Here is a 15,904-nt window from a genome sequence, read left to right on the forward strand (position 1 = left end):
CCGCATTCCAAGCCCGAGGACACTTAAGCAGCAGTTAAGCACGCTATTGGCACAACATGGGTGGGCAGACACCAGTGTGCATGATATTTTGGGACTCATTCACCGGTCAGAATACAGGCCAATGATCGCTGGTCCATCAACACCAACGTACAATTAAGGTGCATGTGATCCAACCCCAGTCTTCTGATAAATTGTGATGCGAGCTTGAGAATCATATTTCTGTTTTCTTTATGCTCACCGTCGACAGGATGGCAATTCATTATCGTCCCTTGGATCGTTCGCACAACGAAATCAGACTTTTGAAACTGTTGCCACAAGGAGGCGATGACAAGTACAAGCTTATCCCCGCCTGCCAAATTTTTTATGCGAGCCTCCTTGACGAGCCACAATACGTAGCCCTTTCTTATGTTTGGGGCAATGAAGAGACCAAGCGTGTAATACTCGTCGACGATTTACAGGTGCGCGTAAGAGAAAACCTTTACGACGCTATGATGGCGCTAAGGACCATTCACAACAATTTAATTATTTGGATCGACTCTCTTTGCATCGACCAAGCAAACTACCAAGAGAAAAGCTGGCAAGTTGAGCTTATGAAAGGTATCTATCGACAAGCTACACAAGTCTATGCCTGGCTTGGGCGCGCAGATCGTGATAGTGATCGTGTCATGGATTATTTGAACATTTTTGGCGCGAAAGCAGAAGCTTGTGAAATCAATACTATGGAAGGTCACCATCTACGGATTTGGCGATGTTTGGCATCTCGGGAGGCTACAGTTGATAACACGATGCAGCAGAACGTCATGGTAGTAACGGATGAGGGCAGCCTACGGATCATTCGTCGCCGAGATTTGGACAGGCTCTTTTACTCCATAAGTGGGTGGCACCAACAAGACGATCTTTTACCGGTTCATGGAATGCAGCGTCTCTTCACACGACCATTCTGGGGACGGATATGGATTTTACAGGAAATTACCCTTCCAGAAAATGTAGAGTTCCTCTGTGGAACTAAAAGAATTAGTCGATCTCGATGCAGCGCGGCCATCAATGCATATGCGGCATTGTGGGCCATCCTCACGGAGAAATGCCGCAACGAGGCACTACCGGTTACGCGATATCATGAAGCAATCACCACCAGGCTCTTCCATCACAGACCTAATGTCATGCTATCTTCGTGGAGAATATATAGGTACAGCCAGTTCCCCCTTGCAGCTCTTCTCCGTGCCACCTGTGTTGGAAGCAATAATCTTAATCGTCATGGGCCTCACCACTTCGAGTCAACGGATCCCCGGGATAAGATATTCGCTCTGTTGAGCCTGGCATCCGATCGAGAAGATCTGAAGCGAAGAGGTGTCTTTCCGGACTATTCCCAATCCTGTGTCGAGATCTACACATCGGCCATGGCAGCTTTCCTTCAGCAAGGTCACATGTCGCTCCTCTCATGTTGCCAACCACCTAAGCTGCGGCCTGGTCTACCTTCCTGGGTTCCAGACTGGTCCCGGTCAATAACTCATATGTTACAAGACGTCGAAAATGACCACATCACCCTATATCCTACATTTAGGGCGTCTGGAACGGATTCGTACCGGCGAAACATCACTGCCAAAAGAGTGAAGGGGTCAATTCAGGGAATATCGGTGATGGGCACAGTATATGACGAGATCGACGTGGCTGGGTGCTTTCCAGGAAGAACTTCCAGTAAGGAAGTACCTCTTCTTGAGACATGGTCATGGCCAGAGAAATGGCTAGTCGAAATTCTCCGGCTTACCTATCGTAAATCGCAACATTTTGAGGATTTCAGAGACCGGCTACGCGCGGCAGCGAGATCATCTATTGCAGGCGCCGGATTGGATCCACACGGAAGACCCGCGAGGCTCGAAGATGATCGCTTTTCTGACGCCGTGCTACTCGTGAAAAGTGGTATGCAATACATCAGAGAAGAAAATATCAAATCTGATGTGCGACAATTCTTGAGCACCAAAACTACCAAGGAAATCGCCAGAGGTAGGACCTTAGCAGATATAAGGCTACGCTCGGAAATCATCGGAAAGAGTCTAGGCCGACTTCCATTTGTTAGTCGAAAGGGACATTTGGTCGTGAGCTCTGAACATGTCAAACAGGGCGACGTCATCGCACTTATCAAAGGTACTCAAGTCCCTTTTATTCTTCGTCGTCGAACTGGTGGAGTGTACAAGTTGGTCAGCGAAGCGTATGTTGATGGTATCATGGATGGTGAAGTAGCGGAGGATGTGAAGTTTGCTCCTGTAGAGCTAGTCTAGCACGTTGGTGCAGGAAAGCTGCTATTATGAAAGTCCCGGCCGAGAGTCGAAAATTCTACAAGCAGGTAATGTGCAAGTCCTGAAGTAGAACAGCTGTCTAAACTATCCGGACATCGGTTCTAGATTTCGCTACACCGTGGAATTGTCGACTCCAGTGGTCATCTGCTTTGAGCAGCCCAAACCTTTCATACGCCACACCAGCGTCGGACGGTACCTGTCGTAGAACCATAAAGGTCTCGTCATAGACAATCCTTCCCCAATAGAGCACAACAACCTTTTCGATCGCGACAGCTTCTTCTGGTGTCATAGCATAGTCGGGTTCGAAAACAGGATACTCGATATAAGGGTTCGAATGTGTCAGCTGGATCCGTGGCCGGCCGCCTTTCCGTACCGCCATCACCTCCGCTTCCATATCGAGAGTCATGCCGTTAAGTAGCAGATAGCCTGATTTGATCCTGCCGGTACCGTCTGGTTTTGACGCCAAAACTGCTGCATCTGTAATGACGACCGCAATCCTCGACCAAGCGGCTTGGTAATCCATACGATTTTGACCGTACTCGACTTTGCCAAACACAGATAACCACGACCAGCTGGGTGCAATATACCCCTTCGGTCTGCGAAATGTGCTGGATAGCCCCCAGACGAGCTGATATGCCAATTTGTCCGCCCACAGTCCAGCGAGATATTTCCCTCCTCGGCCCGACGCCACCACTTCTTGGGCAATGCCGGACAGTGCGATTGCTCGGTCGGAGTCACGCGTCAGGTCCAAGCACGAATACCGCTCTGTGATTCTCATCCATGCAAAGGGCAAAGGATCCCCGTCCTCGGTCAACGAGCGATGATGCACGTCTTTAAAGCGGGCAATCACATTAGTCCCGCCACAGAAGCAGTCCGCACAAGCCTTGCATTCCCAGAGGAGTTCGTCCTTGCCATAATAGACACAACGAGGGGACAAGAGACGTTCCTGGAGGACCCAGCCGCGGCGGAGAAGAGGTGGAGAGGCGGAAGAAGTGGCGTAGTTCGAGCCGAAATCGAGGTGAGTGAAGTGAGGTTGCTGTTGGATTCGGAGATTTGGGTGGCCAGGCACGGTGTGAGGAGGGTATCGCTTATCTGACCCTGTTGACCGGAAACAGCCGCCTCCCGAGTCGTTCGAATCCATCGCTGCAATGTTGAGATAGGACTGGCCATAGATGGTGCACATTTTCTCGGACTGCTCATCCCAATCCGGCTTGTAGCGTTGAATGATGCATAAGGCGTCGATCCATAGGTATTCGATGCCCAGTTTGCGACAAATCTCTATGGCGTCTTGGGCGGTTTTCGGTAGTTTCGACCAGTTAATGTTCTTGGTGAGGGATTCAAGGTTCGTTACCTCCAAGATGAAGCTCTCATCAAAACTTCCCCAGCGATGGGACAAGGTGGCATACCGAGCTTTTTCGTCTTCTCGGCTAAGGTGCAGGTGGACTTGGTCTTGGTGAAGCCTCAGGACGCGTTTTGGCAAACTGGGAGGCTCAGGCGCCGCACATTGATGAAGATTGTTGCACTCGTCTAACCACTGCCTCAGAAACCGATAACTTTCAGCAGAATCCGTCTTGTCGATCGGCGCGCATTTCAGCTTCCGGAGAGCCACACATGATTTTGACTCGGGCGCTTCTGCAGGGACGAATAAGTTGAAATGTCGCCAGCCCCGGGAATCAGAGCCGTAAGAATTGCCTGTTCTGATTACCACTCGTCCAGGCCGTTCTCCGGTGCGCATCAACTCGATGGAGATACTCTGCTCGGCTGTCGACGCATCATTGCTTTGATCCACGGTTTCCCGCCAGACTCTCTTCACCGGCTCAACGGAGAGGGCATTATAGATCGCAGAGCATGTAGTGCATCCCCTTTCAGCATTCTCGCGAAATTCGAAGAGCTTGAAGTTGTCGCCTGGTTGGCGTGAGTACTGCTTTTGAGGGCATGTTTCAGCGTCACAGTCCTGGTGAAGAGAACGACAGGTGCACGCTAAAGGGATAGGAGAATTCATTTGTCAGGTTTAACTAAGAGGCTAAGTCTTGACTTACAAGTGGCACGACTTTGGCGTCTTTGAAGTTCTTTTGAGTCCCCCGTGGCTCATTAGAATGGAAAGCATTTCGAACCGATGGCCTTGAAAATGCCACTGCCACGTTTTAAGAGTCACAGAAATGGCGCAGCGACCAACCGAGCTAAACCCCTTGACTTCAGCCCCCAAAATCTAGTCCTTGTACTACTTACTCTGGGCCGGGCCCCTTTGCGGGCCGAAAGCGGTTCGCACCTTGGGGTGTTTTGAATGCTCGGAAGGGTCCAATTCCGCATGTCTTTACTGGGGGATCGTTCACTAGAGGTGTGCTATATGGTACTCGGATCAGCTGGTGCCTGGAGGCTGTCATCTCGACTCAACGAAGTGAGACACCACTAGGGGCCCTTCGGGGGATATTCTAGGCGTGATGCAAGGGATAGGTAGAGAAGAGGGATCTTAAACGAGCTTCTCCGGATAGAAGAAGCCAAGCCCGGAAAATAGGTTCTTGCATCCCTAGTGCAGATGATAGATATTGAGCAATTGAGCAATAAGATTAGCACACATAGCTCACGAAGGTATATCGAGTCCGCAACCCTAGAAGCTAGGTTAGCCAGTCACCGGGACAATTTCGCCAGCATTAGTCATCATCGCCAGGTAGATGTCCTCCTTCCTTAGTCAATCAATCAACATTCTGACCTTAGCTCTAACAGGCCACGAACACCTCATTACTTCCGTAATTCTCTCTGTAGACGAGGCTAACACTTTCCTCTGGGGAATACCCTCGTCGTCGCCGCTCTGGTAGGGTTGATAGCAGGAGCGACTGCGGAACGGAACACTGCGAATCAAACCTATCAGAGATTGAGAGGATTGAACTTGTGGATTGTTTATCTACAAGAGCAAGAGGTACGAGGTAGACTATCTATACCCCCAGAGGACTCAGATGTGGCCACGAAAACAAAATGTTGGGCATGCCTTTCTAACAAACCAACCAACGGCAACCCTATCCGGCGTAATAGATAGATTGCCAGAAGACTCACCTTTAACTAGAATGGCTGCAGACGATCTTACACATACGAGGCTACGATTCCTGCTTCCTGTATATCCATCTATCCACCCGATCTGAATATTTCGCACCAATCGATACAGGAAAAGGTGGAAGAAAACCCGGAGAGGGTGGCAAAATAGCCACAAGCATCGCTAGCTATCACAGACCAAGGCAAGTTGCAGGGAAATTTCCCACCAAATTCGACGGCTCTCAACATCGCAGTACGGATGTGTATAGTTTCAAGACCCCCCCATTTTCTACTTATGACGCTGTAGATGTGGCTACAAGAAAGGACAAGTAGGGAATCAGCTACAAGAGAAGCCGGAGAATTGTTGTATGCATATCCCCAATTTTAGGCGCACTCATTGGGGTTCTCATTCGCTCTTAACGACGTTTGGTTCCCGTACCTTTCACCCCCGATGACCTGTTCATTCCGTCTGCATACTGAGTAAAGACGAACTGCTGCATTACTTTGCAAGACCTAAGGGCCGCCGATGTACCGAATAAAGCGTATGAGGCGGTAACCTGCGGGATTTTCCAGCCGCGAGTTGCCCTCCCCATCAAATGTCTCACCTGCAGCACGCAAACAAGAATCGACGAGAGGGCAACCCTACACCAGAAGCGAACATTGGTCACGGTCACATAGCCAACAACCGAACGAGTTTTCCTAGGTTGTCATAACGAAAGCTTGGAGAAGAAGGTCGAAACAGTTAGGATGAGGATTTGTTTTTGAACTTTCGGAGAAAGCTCATCAAAGCCAGCTGAGAGAACTGACGGCCCTGTCAAGGGGATCAGGAAGGTCGCGAAACATGTGGATGATGGACGGTGCTGTCTTCTGTGGTCATAGGGAGCAGCCGGCCGGCTTAGGATTTTCCTTTTCTAATGAGTCTAGGCTACAACTGTCCAACTGTCTACGGAGGTGAAAGAGACTCGAGACACTCTGGGAAGGTCGTTTCGAAACTTCTGCAGCTTAACCGTGGAATCATGACGGGTTGTTGAGCCAACTGAGCAGTTGACGAGACAAACTTTGTCGGGAGACAGATTGGAGACTCTGTTAATGCATCCGGAGGCTTGCGGTTCTGGCAATTCTGAGCCGGGGCAGCTTTCGTGGTGATGTGTTGGATTGCGTAATTAGCGAAAGAACGGAGTCGTGGTGCATTGTTATGGGATGAGAAGATGGTGGTGTTGCGAGTTAATCAAAAATCACGAACAGCGGGAGCGCAGAGCACGGAAAGTTACCCGATGTGGCCACGTGATATGCTCTGGTGCTGTGGTGTGAAGCTGGTCGAGGTGTGTCGGGTGTGTTCCAGTCCCAGAGCACCGGGCGTTCTCCCAGCTATTTACACTCCCCTTTCGAATCTCCTCCAAGTATAGATACTGCATGGTCAGCTTCGTTCATAATCTAACCTTTGATACCTCGTATAGAAGATCCATTCATCCAGGGCGGAAGATCAAGTAGCGAGTATTTCAATCACTATACTATCGTTGCGCAACCTTCTATAGGGAAGACTCGATTGTTAAGGTCCAATTGTTGATATGAATTCCGAGACAGAGAAGGCAGACTATGGTAGGGGAAGATTCAGTTCATGAGGTAGATTGAAGGAGCCGGGAAAGAATTAAAGATAGGGGACCTAATGCGCCGGGGCGAGGTGGGGAGACATTCAGGTGGTGTTGAGGTGAGCCACGACGGGATGCGTGAAGGCGTGATAACTTGACTACCTGTTGTGTGGAGAGTTCTGCAGTGCTTCGCGTGATCGGGAAATCTACCCTCTGAGGGTAGAGCCTCGCCAAGAGGAAGAGCTCCAGAATACACAGTAAAAGACCCCATTCCCAGTGTTATGATGGCGTTCGATGAAATTCCAACACCCAGCTCCGCGAGACACCGCCTCGCCGCTCCCTTAAGCTCACCTCCTACCTAGATTCCATTTTTTTTTTTTTTCTCAAGCCCTGACTTTGCCGCTGTTTCTCATCAGCGTCTTGCAAAAGGTCGAGGATTGTGGAACGAATTCTATGAACCGCCTCCACGGGCACCCCCCAGGTTCCGTAAACGTACGATTCAAGGCTCTCGTCATGGCCAATTGGATACCACTCAGTCTTGGTATGATATTTTCAATATAACCCAGACAACAAAACCTCAATCTGTGCCGTGGAGCCGTCCTGTCGAGAGGCACTCCTTGCCCATATAATCATCGCTGGGGTGCTGGAACTTGTCAACTTCCTTGAGCATAAGACCTGTCAAGCAGAACGAGCAAAAAGTTTCCTTTTCCACAGGGACATTCCCACTGATTTTGCACATGTTGGGGCTGTTAACTAGTGTTGAATCGCTATTTGCTTAACGAAATGCTCCTTATCTCTTAGTTACTCAGTAGTATTATTGCATACAGGGCCGCTCAACTATTCAGCCCCAGGCCCCAGTCCATCAAAGATTTTGCCGAAAAGGGTATCGAAATTCGCCCGAATTAGGCAAGATGATGAAATGTGGAACCAGATGCACTCCACGCCACACGGCCACAAGCCTTTCCTCTATGTTTCAACCGTGAAAGATGCGAATTTCGGCGTTAAACCACACTACCAGAGCTTCTACACACTCTAAGGAGGAGGCGCTGATGACGTAGCACTCTCCTGCAGCCCAGAAGCCGCATTCGTGAGCAACCGCATCCGCAAATCATTCACGATTTACAATCTACTCAGCGTAATGTTGTGGATTCCAAGGACAAATGAGGGAATTTGAAAGCTGCAGCTTTGGATAGCTTCGAAATGGTGTGTGCCTCGACGGATTTTCAATCCCTTCCACTCGGCTTCTCAGGGCGGTGACCTGTCGTTCTTCAACGCAGACAATCAGAGCCATCCGTTTCACTCCGTCAATGGATATCATCTGAATAATCAACCGACAGGATGGACAAACAGTCAGGCCCATTGTCCTCAAGTGGAAGCTTCTGCGAGATTGGTCTCATGATGCCGTCGACAGCTATGGGCGTAGGTGTTGGCGAGACAACCCGTATAAATACTTCGAAAAGCCCGGATAGAAGTCGTCCAGCGGCATCAAGGAAACTGATCTTCATCCCCAACCGGTTTACAACTAGGAACTCAACTAACAAGGGCAGGCATCAAATCTGCAAGCCTCCGATAGGCTTGGGAGTTACGACCAGTCGTCAACAACATCAAAATGTCTGACCTCATGCGCGAAGCGGTCTTTGGACAGCTGATGAGGTGGATCTCTGGTAACCGCCTATTCCAATACCCGGGAGACAAACCAGACTTCCAATTTCCCCCACAATATCAACTCCTCCTCGAGAAAGGAAAGATTGGCAACGCAACTGACATCGAATTCGAGAAAGATACTGCTCTCTCACAAATCCCAAGCAGGGCTGAGAGCCTCCCGTACAGCTATGAACGCTTCGACATCGAACAGCGACTTGAGATAGAAAGAACAAAATCTCTGTCCATCGCTCTCCGGCAGACAAATGACGGCATCATCCTTGTGGACTAGTACACGACTGACGACCAAGACAATCCGATGAACTGGAGCACCAGAAAAAGTTCCTTCGTCATCTTTCTCCTTTGCCTCTACACATGGGGTCGTCTACATTGGTTCCGCCATATACGCGGCTAGCTAGAAGGCGTCATGGAGCAATTCGGAGTCAGACACACCGCAGCCAGTCTCCCCCTATCGTTGTATGTGCTGGCTTATGGTATCGGACCACTGCTATTTGCGCCCTTGACGGAAATCCCCATCATCGGTCGAAACTCGATCTATATCATTACTTTCATTCTCTTCTTCATCGTCTCAATTCCAACGGCAGCAACGAACAGTTTCGCAGCCTTATTGGTCCTTCGGTTCTTGCAAGGTTTCTTTGGCAGTCCAGCAGTCGCAAATGCTGGTGCCTCATTTGGACATGTTTACTCTATTATGTATTTCCCCTATGCCTTGGGATGGTGGTGCTGGGCCGCGTGGGCAGGACCTGCGTTGGGGCCTGTCCTAAGCGGCTTTGCCGTCAGCGCCGAAAACTGGCAATGGGGTCTTTGGGAGATGGTCTGGATGGCTGCACCCGTAGTCATCATCCTCTTCCTCTTCCTGCCCGAAACTTCGGCTGCCAACATTCTCCTACTACGTGCACAGCGATTGAGGAACTCACCGGCTCTCCAATGTTCCAGGCTCAAAGAGAAATCGATTAGAGAAATCTTACAGCTCGCATCATCGCAGTCCACGCCTTGATCAAACCAGTTGAGATCGTGATCAAGGAACCCAGCCGTCGTCTTCGCCAACATGTACACTGCGCTCTTTTATGCCACGTACTTTACATTCTTCGAGGTCTTCCCCTTGGTCTTCCCGGTGATGTACGAGTTCAACCTTGGAGAAACGGGATTGGCGTTTGTACCCTGTCAGATTGGCGCAACGTTGGGCCTCCTCGCGTACTTCGCCTACCTACGGTGGTATATGATCCCCGACAACAAGAAAAACGGTCTACGCGAACAAGAACACCGACTCGTCCCCGGCATTTTCGGCTCATTTTCCTTCCCAATCGGGCTCTTCATCTTCGCTTGGACCGCCCGCCCAGACGTCCACTGGACGGTGCCCATCCTTGGAATCGTCCTCTTCGTCTTCGGCACCTTCTTCATCTTGCAGAGCATCTTTGTCTATGTTCCCCTCTCATATCTTCGATATGCCGCGTCCCTGTTCGCTGCCAACGACCTGTCGCGATCCTCCTTCGCGGCCGGGAGCATCCTCTTCGCCCGGCCGCTGTTTGTCAACCTAGGCGTTGACAATGGCGTCACGGTCTTGGCCTCCATCAGCGTCCTGGGCATTTTCGGCATGTTTGCCTTTATTACTACGGCGCCAGATTGCGTGCTCGGTCAAGCTTTGCACAACCCTGAGTCAGGAAACTACACAGTCACCTCGTCAGTCACAATTGCATATATCGGGGAGAAAGGGGGAAATCCGAAAACCCTGGAGCAACAGATATAGGTTTCTTTTGTGGTGTTTTCTTCGGATGGCGCGTTCTCGCGGCACTTTATTCGGTCGAAAGCCGTTCGGGAAAGGCATTGGTTACACGGCTCTGGTGTGGGTTTCAGTATAAGCAGGGTCTGGTGAGCAGCGGTCGATGTACGCATGCATGTATGCTTGTTTGCTGGCTCGCTGGGCATTGGAAAATTAGTTTGTAAATGAGCGTCTGTTGACAAGGATCTTACATTAACACCTACCGAGTTGTTGAATAGTTCCACCATAGGCCATAACCAAGGGAATCACACATACGTACATAACTGCGAGTCCAAGTTACTCTTTCGGGAGTACAGAGGAAGGTTAAATGTCTACCTCGTACATAGGCTCCAGCCATTCACAAACTGTCGTCCGAATCAGGTGGACTTGTCTTGCTTATGCAAGCAGCTTTCTATCTACCCACCCGAGCCACCCTACCTGTCTGGGAAAGCGCCGACTCTGTAGCTGCTGGTGGTGCTGTTGGAGGAGCATAGCACCTACAGTATGATCATACTACAAGTACACATGGGTGACGAAGTGGGTCGAGTATGCCCACTTTGAGATCCTGCCGGATGAGAAGTAAGACTTCTCTCGATCGGGAAAGGCGCAATTTAACTCTTAGCTCGCGGGTCCAGCTACATACTTCATACTCGTCGAGTCGTATAGGGCGGGGGAGCCTCGCTGCTTTGAGAGCGTAGTGGGCATGGTTGAAATGCTGATTCATTGTTTTGCGACAAACTACTACTAATGTACTCATATTCAAACTGTCTTGAGAAGAAATATAAATAAGTGTTGCTAACTGGGTTTCGCTAATTGCACGGTCGACACACAAATAGACGGACAGACGGGCGGCCAAGCAGAGAGCTTTCTCAGAGTGTCCTCCTCTGACTGGAAGAACCTTTTGTTCATTAAAACAAGAAAAGACAAAAAAAGAACAAATGGCTTCAAAAGACATCAGCGAATTGGCAACAGCCTTCCGCCGCCTCCATCGCCCGGGCAGTCCGCTCATCCTGGCCAACGTGTACGATGTCGTCTCCGCCAGGGCCCTTGCGCCCCTGTCATCCTGCTAGGCCCTGGCGACCGCCTCCTATGCGGTTGCCCTCGCGGCCGGCACGAGCGACGATGACTTGACGCTGGAACAAAACATGGCCGCCGGGGCCACGACCGTATTTGTGTGGGGAGGCGGCAAGCCAGGAGGTGTCAGTCGAGCGGAAGTGGAGAAGCTTGTCACGGCGTTTGGCGGTCATTTGAATGTCTCTTTGCAGTGGCCCTCCGGCGGGTTGATTGTCTCTGAGCTGGCGGGCATAGGAGTCGCTCGGATCAGTGTTGGTCCCACTATCATGCTTCTCGCCATGGCTGAGTATGAGCGGCAGGCAAAGCAGTTGCTGAGACAAGGCCACACTTAGTCTCTACATTCCCAGTTCCCAGTTGTGTCGTAGCATGTATAGCTGTCTGCAACAAGACCCATGAAAGCCTGAAAAGCCCGCTAATAAACCTTTCGACTCGGGATGAGTGAAATGGGGAGGGATTCAAAAGCCAATAACTTGCAGTCTCCGTAATGCGATAATCCAAGATCCTGAGCAGCAAGCGCAAGGGATTTCCTAGGGACAGTGCGACTGAAGGGCCATTCAGCCCAGCCATTTTCATTCCTTGCCGCGGGAACTCGCGGAGACCGGGGGCTGTGAAGAATGGGGATCTCCAACAGCAAAGCAAAAAGCCAACTAATGTCCCTGATGGCATCGAAAGTTGCCGAAGCCTAGGAATGGATCTGCTCTATTGAGAATGTGAGACCCTCCACAAGCAAGTGGCGTGTGAGATTATTGGAGGTCTAAAGTCGCACGGACAGCCATCTCTTGTGAATACTGAGGGGGCCTTGCTTAGGAAGGATATACACTTTCAGCGCTAAATGATAGCTTAGGGAGGGTGTGGCATAAAAAGTAATTGACCTTCTCAGGCCAGATTGCAAGTCCCAACAAAGTCGGTTGTAGACAACCATTTTGAAATATGTGGCCGTCTATTACGAAATTTACCATTGTCTAACTGCACCAAAAACGTTTATGCCTTTACTGTTGCCAAGTACCCCTCACTGAAGGGATAATCAATATACCCCTTCAGATCCTTGAGCGTGTAGAAGTAATTCCTATCATACGCATTCAAGGGTAAATTTTCCTTGATCCTGAACACCAAGTCCGGATTCGCAATGAAATGGCGTCCAAAGCAGACGGCAAAATCCCGGTCTGGGTACTCTTTGTCCACCAGCTTGCGCGCCAAATCACCACTGTATCCACCGGCGACAAGCACGAAGCCGTTCCACAGCCGATAGGCAAAGTCGAGTTTGTCCGAGCTGACGACGTCGTCACCCCCTTCAATGCGCGACTCGATCACATGCAGGTAGGCGAGGTCCAGTTGGTTAGCTTTTCTGACCAAGTCAGAGTATTGCAGGATCGGGTCTTCTATGCCCATGTTGAGGTACTTGCTCCAGGGGCTGAGGCGGATGGAGACTCGTTCAGAGCCGACAGCGTCCACCATGGCTTGGAGGACCTCGACCGCGAACCGAGATCTGTTTTCGATGCTGCCGCCATATTCATCATCCCGGTGGTTTGTGACATCCTGGAGGAACTGTTCGACGAGCATTGCGTTGCCGGCTAGCAGCTCGATGCCATCAAATCCTGCTTCGACGGCGTTCTTCGCCGCTTGACCGAACTGGTGGACTGTTCGCTTGATGTCTTCGACGGTCATGGCCTTGGGGACAGCAGCGCCTTCCATCCATGGAATGGCACTGGCTCCAACGATAGTAAAACCCTCCTTCTTAGCTTCGGAAGGATCAGCCATGCGGCCCATGCCCATAACTTGGAGAAACATGAAGCTGCCTTTGTGGTGTATCTCGTCTGTGATTTTCCTCTAGGCGGCAACCTGTCCGGGCCTCCAGATCCCGGGCGCGTTTGTATAACCGCTATGCTCAGGAGACAGGAGGTTGGCCTCTGTGATGATGAGGGTACCGGGCACAGCAGCTCTTTGGGAATAGTATTCCAGCATCATGTCCGTCGGCACATGATCGTCGGTGGTCCGCATCCGGCTAACACCAGGCATCACAATACGATGCTTGATTTCGATATTGCCGATCTTCATGGGTTTGAATAGGCGGGATCCGGCCATGGCAATGTGATCTGTCTTGTACGTGCGAGGCGTATCAACTTGAGATTGAGAGGGAGATGTAGATATGTTTGCTGATAGTCGGACGGTAGTTGACTGTCACAGTGGATGCTGAAATCGGGGGAGCCAGTTGTCCCGACCAAATAGAATCCAAGATTGCACAGAGTCTTCCCATCCTTGTCGTCGTTATTCATGCTTACCACCGGTTACCCGGCGGCATTAGTCCCTGTCTCGCCCAGTTTCCCACAACTGATGAACAACCTGCCCGTAAAATTGCCTCCAGGCGAAGCAGGGCGTATCAATAGGTAGTTAGTCTCGTCCTCAGGCTCTTTGTAGTCAGCAAATATCGCGTACATAGTATACACCCTCATGGTTCTTCTTTGATTGGCTGCTGTGATAGTAGTAATCCTTGCTCGTTTGGTTTGGTTGTTCTTGGAATATTGTCGTTTCACTGGTGAACATGTGCGGTTTTGCCCCAAAGGTTGGATCATGCATTTGGCAAGCAGCAGGTTTTTTTTTCGGTTGGGCCAATTACTCGTGCTTAGCAACTTGTCCCTACCTGGGCGCCTCGGCAGTATCGATGACGTCGAATCCGCTCTGCTGACACATTATACGCGGGTTAGGAAAAACCTCAACTTCTTTCCATTTAAAGGGGTATGTTTCTTGCCGTGCGCTATGGCTTAAGTGGTCCTGGGTAAAGCCAATCGCTGGTAAACAATCATGGAGCGAAGTGATTCAGGCTCAAGGAATAGGCCTGGTCAGAATGCTGGTGAGTGATGGTTCCTTCGCCAACAACTCCCCCTTATTTCCTCCGCTGACACATCCATAGATCAGTCCTTTCGATTCGTTACTATTCAAGACCCTGAAGAATCCAAGGGTCGCGAGTTGAGGAGATCAATCAGGTCACATGCCGTCAAGCAGGCTCTTCAGAGCAAACGAAGGAATGAAAGGACCCGGAGCGAGCATTTCCGTCCCACTACTTTCGATCCAAGTAGCTCGAGTACTGTAGAGAGGGCGACGCAAACCGAAGTACGAGCTTCTTCCGCCCTTCCGACCCTCGGGTTATTTCAGAGTTCCTCGGAGGACGGTGGAGCGAGTCTGTCGAGGTTGAGATCGTTGCTCAGATCCGGTAGGTAACTTTCATGTACTCACACTAGGAGTTTGTTACATTGCTCCTCATACGACCACGCTGTAGACGAAGCGAAGCAAGCTCTTGAGCCAGTCTCCAGCCTGGGGGATGATGTTGCTCTTCAGAATTTCCGTTCGGTGTTCCGGACAGGTGTAGATGACCCGGCCCTGCTGAACGCAGTCCTGCTCACGACAACTTTCGCCGCGACAAGAAATGTTCTCGACCAGGAATACCTCCACTACCAAACCGAGACGATCAAGATCATACGCGAGAGAATTAGCATGTCTGATCCCACCACTACCATCTCGACAATGGGTGCTATTCTGCTCCTTGCAGGCATCGAGGTGTGGGAGCCTGCTGCTGTTTCCACTGAGGGACACTGACCTCGTACGACCAGACACGCCTCGGAATGCGATCCCAAGTTGAAATTCATCTGAAAGCCATCCAGCGTCTGCTCGAATCCTCGAAGATTTTGCAGATATACTTGACCGATGGTATCAAGCGAGCGATCTTCTGGTGAGAGCGACTTGTTTCCTCATTTCTGCCAGCCTTGGTGCTGATGAAATGAATAGGCAGGACTTGTACTCACACGTCTTGACTGCCTCGGAACGTATAGTGACTCATAACACCTTCAACGAGTTGCGGTGGGAGAGGGATATCTTTCCTTCCGACATCTTTGTTTTATCGCCCGGATTCCAGAAAAAGGCACAGCTGTTCCCCGAGGGGTTCCTGGAAGTCCCCAGGGACATACATGCGATGCAGTGTTGTCGAGAGTCTTCGTTCTTTGCGCCCGAGGACACAATCTCCATGATGCATGTGGACAATAGCAGGCGTGGGTCCAGTCCAAACTAGTTGGCCTCCCGACGCTGCCATTCGTTCAGGAATGCTGTCGATGGGCGGCATATTTGGCCGCGTCAATGCTCTGCTGCAAGATTTGGCGGTTGTCCGTGATGCCAGTGAGTACCTCGCAGTAGAGCAGCTGCATGAGGCTGACTTGGACATTGCACTCTAGCCTTGGATCTCTGCGCAACTCCTTCAGAAGTTACAGCAGCGACAAGACGAGTCGGTATGGGACGGCCATCGCGACTTGCTGGCTTAGATATTGTATATCGGAGGCGCGTTCGCTCCTGTCGGGCCCGTGCGATCGGGCTATGTCGGGCTTGTGCGGGAGGAACATTCGCAAGGATATGGCTATCTGACTGCTTCTTGGCCTGATTTGGTTGAGGTCCTCAGACAGTTCGTCTGGTCTGAAAAGGCGTTTTATGCACAGGTGAAGGTGTTCTGGGAGGAG

General features: G+C 50.7%; 8 protein-coding genes across 8 annotated transcripts; 6 read left to right on the plus strand and 2 right to left on the minus strand.

Annotated features, from left to right (window-relative positions):
* Nucleotides 1-248: 248 nt before the first annotated feature.
* Z519_06952 (uncharacterized protein) lies at nt 249-2,276 on the plus strand (the record flags this gene model as incomplete). Its single annotated transcript, XM_016764689.1, has 1 exon — nt 249-2,276. The coding sequence occupies one exon, from the start codon at nt 249-251 to the stop codon at nt 2,274-2,276; it is 2,028 nt and encodes a 675-aa protein (XP_016618639.1).
* A 97-nt stretch (nt 2,277-2,373) lies between these two features.
* Nucleotides 2,374-4,296, minus strand: Z519_06953 (uncharacterized protein; the record flags this gene model as incomplete). The annotated part of the gene is made up of 1 exon (XM_016764690.1): nt 2,374-4,296. One exon carries the CDS (start codon nt 4,294-4,296, stop codon nt 2,374-2,376), a length of 1,923 nt encoding a protein of 640 aa, XP_016618640.1.
* A 4,223-nt stretch (nt 4,297-8,519) lies between these two features.
* Nucleotides 8,520-8,843, plus strand: Z519_06954 (uncharacterized protein; the record flags this gene model as incomplete). The annotated part of the gene is made up of 1 exon (XM_016764691.1): nt 8,520-8,843. One exon carries the CDS (start codon nt 8,520-8,522, stop codon nt 8,841-8,843), a length of 324 nt encoding a protein of 107 aa, XP_016618641.1.
* A 135-nt stretch (nt 8,844-8,978) lies between these two features.
* Nucleotides 8,979-9,569, plus strand: Z519_06955 (uncharacterized protein; the record flags this gene model as incomplete). The annotated part of the gene is made up of 1 exon (XM_016764692.1): nt 8,979-9,569. The coding sequence occupies one exon, from the start codon at nt 8,979-8,981 to the stop codon at nt 9,567-9,569; it is 591 nt and encodes a 196-aa protein (XP_016618642.1).
* A 51-nt stretch (nt 9,570-9,620) lies between these two features.
* On the plus strand, nt 9,621-10,319 carry Z519_06956 (uncharacterized protein; the record flags this gene model as incomplete). Its single annotated transcript, XM_016764693.1, has 1 exon — nt 9,621-10,319. The coding sequence occupies one exon, from the start codon at nt 9,621-9,623 to the stop codon at nt 10,317-10,319; it is 699 nt and encodes a 232-aa protein (XP_016618643.1).
* Nucleotides 10,320-11,269: 950 nt separating this feature from the next.
* Z519_06957 (uncharacterized protein) lies at nt 11,270-11,737 on the plus strand (the record flags this gene model as incomplete). The annotated part of the gene is made up of 2 exons (XM_016764694.1): nt 11,270-11,350; nt 11,402-11,737. 2 exons carry the CDS (start codon nt 11,270-11,272, stop codon nt 11,735-11,737), a joined length of 417 nt encoding a protein of 138 aa, XP_016618644.1.
* A 649-nt stretch (nt 11,738-12,386) lies between these two features.
* On the minus strand, nt 12,387-13,487 carry Z519_06958 (uncharacterized protein; the record flags this gene model as incomplete). The annotated part of the gene is made up of 2 exons (XM_016764695.1): nt 12,387-13,219; nt 13,283-13,487. 2 exons carry the CDS (start codon nt 13,485-13,487, stop codon nt 12,387-12,389), a joined length of 1,038 nt encoding a protein of 345 aa, XP_016618645.1.
* A 717-nt stretch (nt 13,488-14,204) lies between these two features.
* On the plus strand, nt 14,205-15,625 carry Z519_06959 (uncharacterized protein; the record flags this gene model as incomplete). Its single annotated transcript, XM_016764696.1, has 6 exons — nt 14,205-14,253; nt 14,314-14,613; nt 14,680-14,957; nt 15,011-15,129; nt 15,186-15,445; nt 15,495-15,625. The coding sequence occupies 6 exons, from the start codon at nt 14,205-14,207 to the stop codon at nt 15,623-15,625; spliced, it is 1,137 nt and encodes a 378-aa protein (XP_016618646.1).
* Nucleotides 15,626-15,904: the final 279 nt, after the last annotated feature.

This window comes from Cladophialophora bantiana, assembly GCF_000835475.1.
Source record: "Cladophialophora bantiana CBS 173.52 unplaced genomic scaffold supercont1.10, whole genome shotgun sequence".
In the NCBI taxonomy this organism is placed as follows: Eukaryota; Fungi; Ascomycota; class Eurotiomycetes; order Chaetothyriales; family Herpotrichiellaceae; genus Cladophialophora; species Cladophialophora bantiana.